Here is a 7247-nt window from a genome sequence, read left to right as displayed (position 1 = left end):
AGCGGGGGGTTGAAGGGGGAAGGGGCGATGCTGAGGATTTTGTTAAAACAAAAAGTTGAGCAGCGTGTATGTACTGGCGCAGCCCCGAGTCTGAAAGATTGTAATTTTCTTTTATGGTGTCTGGCAGGATTTGCAACAGATATTAATGGGAACATAAATAGCGCATGGAAGGTATTGAACAAAACTGTTTAATGCAAGGAGGTTGTACCAGAGAAAAATCTATATGTAGTTTGGATTGATTCATACCTCGGACATAGCCATCCCCTAAAGGAGTTCCCAATTTCTGCGCTCTCCCTCTTTGATTGGCAAACCCTGTAATTAAAACAGATTAGAGCGGTCGGTGTTACTGTTTTAAAAGCGCTTTTTTTCTGCCCAACTGGTGGTGGCTGAGCCGAGTTCAAGGTGGGCAAAAGTGTGCGCGCTGGGAAAGTGTACAATTTAATGGTACGCATACATAATAAAACATATAATCAAATTATATCTCTCTGTCTATATGTACGCTGAGATCTACGATAATTGCGGCCGGGTGAGAATAAACTATTTAAATGTTGCAAAGACTCCAGAACACCACTAATATCCCATAAAAAAAAAAAAAAAAGCAGAAAAAGGCAGAAAAAAGGTGTCATTTCTTCCACCCCCCGGCTCCTGCCCCGGCGGGAGCGCGGATCTCCCCCGCTATAACCCCTCCCGCCTGCGCAGGCAGCGGAGCGGCTGCTCCGCGGCCGCGGTCGCGCAGCCCGGCGGCGGCGGCGGCGGCTGCCCGCCTCGTCCCGGCCCGTCCCGGCCCCGGTGCCGGCTGTCAGGGTCCCCACCGGCGGTGATGGATCGCTGCAAACTTTTTTTTGGCGGCGCTGAAATGTTGAAGAGCGGGGGGGAGCCGCCCGTGCGCATGTGCGAAGGTGTCCAAACTGACAATGCTGGAGAGATAGCGAGCCGGGATTGAGAGAAAGGGAGAGTGTGTGTGCGGGAGAGGGAGAGAGGAGAGAGGGAGAGGGGGAGCGAAAAAGGAGGAAAAGCTCCGGGAGGAAAAAAAAAAAAAAGCGCCCCCCCCACCCCAACCCCACGCCAGCATCGGCCGCGGGACTGGCAGCATGCGATCCAAAGGCAGGGCGAGGAAGCTGGCCGCAAGTAGGTGCAATACCCCTTTCTCTTGGCTTTTCACCCTCCCTCTCTGCCATGTTGCATAGACGTGTCTGATGCGGCGCGGAGCTCGCAGGCAACCTGCAGCATCTCCCCCCCCCAAAAAAAACCCCTCTCCTTCTCCCGCCGCCCAGCCCGGCTCAGCTCAGCCCGGCTCGGCTCGGCTCGGCGGGCGGCCGCGGGGACCGGGGGTGCGTGGGGTGGGGGGGTGGTGCGGCGACCGGAGCCGGTTTGGGGGGCTACGGGCGGCCGGCGGGAGGTGGGCAAGGAGTTGAGGAAAAGTTCAGTGGTGAGCGCTGGAAGTTGCTGCTGCTGCCGGGGGCTGGAGGTTGGGGGGGGGGGGGTGTCGGGGAAGGCGGGGGGGGTGCGAGAGGCTCCGGGCCCTATAGTGGGCGCTGTCGGCTGTCGGCAGGGCTGGGGGCCGCGGGGGTGTGTGTGTGAGTGTAAGTGTGTGTGTGTGCGTGCGTGTGCACGGAGGGGCAGCGGCAGCTCTGCGGGGGAGGCGGCGAGCCCCGGGCGCAGGTAGCCGGTGCGGAGCTACGAGGGACACCCCCACCCCCCTACCCCCCCTCCCCGGCCCTGCCCCGCTCGCAAAAAACAATCCCCCCCATCCCACCAAATTGCGCGTGGGAGCGGGACGTGCGTGGGGCCGCGGAGCGCAGCGCGGGTGGGGCGGCGGGAGCCGCCCCGCGTGGTCGGGATACCCCACGGAGGGGGGGCGTAGGGGGGTAGGCAGGGCAGCGCGGAGCGGCTCCCAGCCTGCTGGAGTCACCCGCTAAAAGTTGATGTAAATGTTGTAATTTCAGGCGCTTTTCCAGCACTTTTTATACAGTTTGGCCGCCCGAAGGTCTCTGTTCCGCGAGGCGAGGGCTCGGCCGTCCACACGCAAAGCCCGACTTATTTAATTATTTGTCTTACGCTCACCCCATCTGTTTCTCCTTTATGATAGGGATCTTTGCTTTTAGCTGCTGCAGTGTTGGGGCTTTCTTTTTTTTTTCTTTTTTTTTTTTTTAAAAAAAAGAGGGAATCAACAACAAAACTTCGCCAGCTTTCGCGTCCTATTTTTAAAGCAGCTGATGAGTTTATTTTCTCTGACACATGTAGGCAAGTTTCATTTGATATCCATAGCGATGGCAACTCACATTTCCGAGTGAAAAAAAAAAATGGGCAGGCGAAAAAAAAAAAAAGTCGGATGAAATGTTGCATAAGTTGCGTGACGTAAAAAGCAGATGCTTATTTACTCTTTATTTGTGAAGGGGGGAAAAAAAATAGAGGAGCGTGGAAAAGGGGAAGTGAAAGATCTCTCCGGATCATCATCAGCTTTTCTGTGAACCTTAACAATAACAGCAGCAACCTGCATTTGATTAGGTGATTTGAAAGTGGATAATCCAGCCGCCACAATTTGAAAACAAATATATTGTTAAATCTCCAGGTTGCCATCCCTACTTTGGAGCTAATTATGGAAAAAAATCTCACGTCCCCGACCAAATCCGTCAGGTTTCTTTGCCTTTCGCTTGCTTTTATCGCTGCGCAGCGATGCAGGGCTGCTCCTGCTCCTGCTCCGTGGGCGAGATCCGATCGTCTGCAAAGTTTCTGCTCCGGGCTGCGCGTCTTGGCTTTCGCTGCAGCAGCAGCAGCAACACTTTCACCCCCCCCCGACAGATGCGTTGCATTAAATAATCCTTCGGTTACAATCCGCTCATAAAGGAAATCATATTTAAAACGCTGGGCTTTTATTTTTTGGGGTGTGTGTGTTTCGAAAAGCTGTTTCTTTCCCCCCCGAAGAGCGTCTCAGTTTCATGGCAAGTGGAAGGAGGGTTGGAGGCGACCTCTGTAATTTAGTCGTTCGAGAGGAAAAGTTTTTAACTTTTCAGTTCTTTCTGGCTGGGTTGACAATAGAAAATATTTTGTAACCTTCACCCTCTTACATGGAAAAGGGTATAGATCGGGATCAAGCACCCGTCTTTTATTATTTCTCTTTTACTGCTTCGTGCGTGAAAAGAAAAATCGCCCCGATTGCATGAGTGTCGCTCATACCCAGGAAGGCTTTTCCCTCTTAATTAAGGGAGAATACCCGAAGCGCGCATTTTGTTAACCTCGGTGAAAAATCGCTAAAAAATAATTTTGAGGCTTCGCCCCCCCCCCCAATAAAAAAGTAAAAAAGAAAAAAAAATTCAGAAGCAAAAAGAAGAGCCACGCGGGGAATAGCTAGTGAATTTTTTAAATGTCCAGCTGTACAAATATGGGAAAAGACACCCTGAGGTCTTTCTCCCCGCCACGCTTTCGGGAGGCAGCTGGTGAGGAGGGGGGTGCAGGGTGCGGGAACCGGGGGGGGGTGCGGGCCCGGCCGCCCGCAGCCGCGCTGCACCTGCGCGGGCATCCCCACTCCGCGCAACGCCGGGACAGGCCCCCAGCCCCCGGGGCAGCTGCTTTTCCACTCGGGTGGGTTTGTGCCCGCCTGGAGAAACCGTATCCCCGAATAACCCCCTGCCCCAGCCCGGGCTGCCGCAGCCCTGCAGCCGGTCCGGGGTAGCCCCCAGCCACCCAGTAGCCTCATAAAGAGACAGAAGGTGATCAGATTAGGCGAACACACGTGAATAAGGAGGCACTTGTTACTTTTACACTTTATCACCACTTTTTTACAGGCAATTTAGTGCAGCCAAGGTAGATCCAGATCCCTCTAACCATCTGAGATAGTAAAATAACACTTTCCTAAGTTTCAGCAGGTTTTCCTGCGCCTGTAATTTGCCTCAGTCTAGTACTTAAAAGGCTTGATTGAAAAACAGAGCTGGCAAGTTTATTTGCCTGTTTAAGACTCTGTCCGGGAATTTGTTTTCGAGCAGGGAAATGTTTGCCATGTCCAGGCTCCCGGCCCTTTCAGCGAGGCTGTTTATTTGCCGTCGCTTTACCATTACCTCTCCCTTAGTCCGCCTTTACTGCCGCTGGCGCTTTGTGTCAATCCCCCCCGCCCCCGGCCGAGCCCTGCCGGGGGGAGGTGGCGCGGGCGGCGGCGGCACCGCGCACACGCACCGGGCCCGGCCCGGTCCCGCCGCCGCTGCTACCGGCGGCTCGGCACCGCCCGGGGCACCCGCTACCGCGCCGGCCCCGGGGCACCGAGCGCCGGCCCCGGGCCCGGCCCGGCCCGGCGGCAGCCCCGGAGAGCTTCTGCGCGGCGGGTGCGGGCAAGGGAGGCTGCGGGGACGGGCGAGACGGTCCCATTATGTGCCGGGCACATTTTCAGCAGGCACTTCATTAACCCTTGTCAGGGTGGAGAGCGTGCGTGAGGCTTTTCGCTCACTCTTTCTGCCGTTTCTTTTTTCCTTCCTTCCTCCCTTCCTTCCTGCCTTCCTCTCTTCCTTCCTTCCTTCCTCTCTTCCTTTCTCTCTTTTTATTTCTTTCTTTCTCTTTCTTGCTTTATTTTTCTTTCTTTTTTTCTTTCTCTTTCTTTCTCTTTTTCTCGTTCTCTTTCTTTCTTTCTCCTGTTCTCTCTCTCCCCCTCACTCTTTCTTCCTCTTTATTATTTTCTTTCTTTTCTTTCTGTCTGTCCTTCTTCCTTCCTTCTTTTCTTTTCTCTTCTCTTCTCTTCTCTTCTCTTCTCTTCTCTTCTCTTCTCTTCTCTTCTCTTCTCTTCTCTTCTCTCCTCCTTTTCTTTTCCTTCCTCTCTTCCTTTTCTTCCTTTTCTTCTTTCTTCCCTTTTCTTTCTTTCCACTCTTTCTTCTTCCCTCTCTCTCTTTCTCTCTTTCTTTCTCTCTTTCTCTCTCTCCCACCGTCTCTTACCCAGGGCCAAGAGTCACCACTGAATTTGGGACCAAATTTGTGGTGCTGCGGTAGGCGATGCCGCCCGGAGCTGAGCCCGTGGCCGAGCTCTGCGGTGCCTCCCGGCTGCTCCCCGGCCACACTGGGCCGGCTGCGGTGCAGGGCAGAGAAAGGACACAAAGGAAAAGGACGGTCCGAAAGGCGAGCTCGTTATTAATACAGCCCTGCTTGTAAATGAAAAATGTAACCCTTGTTAATTAACGCTGTTTACATGGGGTACAAGAAACTTAAGAAATGTTTCTACAAAGGGGAAGGAACTGTTTACAAAACTCTTTCAAAAGTGTGACATATTGCTGCAGTTCCAGCACTAAAAAGCCAAACACACTTACACGCCTTTGAAGTTGGCTGGCTGAGGCAACATTATTTGACTCGGATTCAGATATTGCTTGTGGGTATAACTAATGGCTTTTACCTAGTTAGTGGGCTGGGAGGGGCGAGGGCCTGGGCGCCGTGGCCATTGGGTCCCTCCGGAGAGCTGGGGCTGGCTCCCCGCCAGCTCTGTACAATGTCAACATTGAATATTTGAATTCCCAGACTCTATTTAACAACTTTCTAAATAAATAAACTCATTGTGTGTCTGTGTTTAAAATTATTTCACCTCTTTCATGAAAGCTACAGCATCTTATTACACCAGCCTCTCAGGCTGCTTTTCCCCCTTTTCTTTCCAAGCAAACACAAATGGAGCTGAGCACAGGGTTTTTTTTTTTAGTGCCTCGTATCTCTCCCTCTCTCCCCTTCTCACTTTCTGTCTTCTTGTGAAGCGTGAGTGGAAGCTGCTCGGACATCCCACGATGTCCTTAGTGGCTCTGTGCACCCTGCTATCTAATCATAACTAAAACCAAAGCCAGGTTCACCAAGTCGGTTAAATATTAATCATTTCTAAAAGGAGGCCCATGTGAGTGCCATAGCTGCAGCAGTGCCCTGTACATACTCAATCATTTTGGCTGCTGTACCATAGGCGGACTCCAGGGACAGCTTTCATTGTTGTTGCCATAAATGGCTATTAGTGTTCATATTCACCTATTCACCCAGTTATTTAAGTGCACCTAAGTGTCTATGTGTCTGTGCTTACTGTATACGTGTGCATACATGTGTGTTCATAACATACCTTTCTGTTTGTGCCATGGAGATATATATATGTGTGTGTATATATGTATAAAATACCTATATATATGTGTGTGCACATACAGAGAGAGAAGCAGGTAAATACATTTGATATCTGTAATTGCGATTAATGTATGTAGTGGTTTAGAGAGGGTTTGTGGTATGCGTAGGCTCCTGGGGTGCTTGCAGGCTGTGCACCTATGTCTGTACATCCACACAGGCTCTGAAACATTGTGGGTGTGTATAGGGAACATGGACAGAGTTGATATACAGGAGCCTGTATGGTGTTCCCTGGGATGCTTCCCAAAAGCACTAATTGTGTACTTCTCTGGTGGGAGTATTCGTTGTAAAATATTGATTGACTTCACATGTAAGTAAAGGTGCCTGGACAGAGAAGGTATTTCTGGCTGTCCTGGGGAGCACAGGTCCCCGATAAAGCTGTCTAAGTTGCTGAAGAAGAAAGTGGAATGAATTTTCTGCCAGGACAGGTACGTGGTGTGGGAGGATAAAGGAAAGCATCGGTGGTTGCTTCAGCCCAGGGTGGATGAGGAAAGGGCAGTGGGGAAGCAGATGGAGTTTTATAAATCTCAGCTAATGAAGCCTTGTCCACAGAAATTGCCTTGCTTTGCTGTAAACCACTTTCTAAACAGATGTACTTTAACTTTGGAAGCGTTGTTCAGATACTTAGGTTTCCGACCAAGAATTTACGATATTTGTTTATTTAAAATTTAACTAGGTTTGCTGTCAGTTTTGGAGAAACTCAGTGCTCTTTTGCCATAATTTAATACAATCAGTTTTACATTGTCTCAGTTTAGTTAGGCAAGGAGTGGCTTATGAAGAGCAGAAAGAGGTTTAATCCCACATGGTTTTCAAACTAGCAGATACAAGTGTCATATTATCCAGTAGACAGAGCTAGAGCTGGACAAATGCAGATTAGAAATACAGTTTATATTATAAGTAGTGAAGGTATTTAACCAGTAAAACAATTTACTGAGAGCTGGGTGGGTTTCAACATCACTGGAATTCCTTTGTCTTAATTAAGGTTGGCTGTTTTTCTAAAAAGATATGAGCTAATCCAAACAGGAATTAATTTAGGGAATTCCTGTAGCCTGTGTTATACAGAGGGGCAGACCAGACCAGACCACTCTTCCTGGTTTTATAATCTATGCACCTAGTTAAAGCAGTGC

The 7247-nt window shown here is 50.6% G+C and overlaps 1 protein-coding gene across 4 annotated transcripts in view; it reads left to right on the top strand.

Moving 5' to 3' along the window:
* The first annotated feature begins 540 nt into the window (after positions 1-540).
* The window catches only part of MECOM (MDS1 and EVI1 complex locus), a 344986-nt gene continuing 338279 nt past the window's right edge, over positions 541-7247 (top strand). For 2 of the 4 annotated variants that reach the window (XM_075031356.1, XM_075031354.1), the window contains exon 1: positions 541-1128. In XM_075031356.1, the coding sequence (XP_074887457.1) occupies positions 1092-1128 (37 nt within the window). In that variant the 5' untranslated portion in view covers positions 541-1091. The remainder of the gene's footprint in view (positions 1129-7247) is intronic. The other 2 variants (XM_075031358.1, XM_075031357.1) reach the window with 1 other exon arrangement.

The sequence above is a fragment of the Buteo buteo genome, chromosome 7 (genome assembly GCF_964188355.1).
Source record: "Buteo buteo chromosome 7, bButBut1.hap1.1, whole genome shotgun sequence".
Lineage (NCBI taxonomy): Eukaryota > Metazoa > Chordata > Aves > Accipitriformes > Accipitridae > Buteo > Buteo buteo.
Note: the sequence above shows the minus strand (reverse complement) of the source record. Positions and strands in the feature narration are given on the sequence as shown.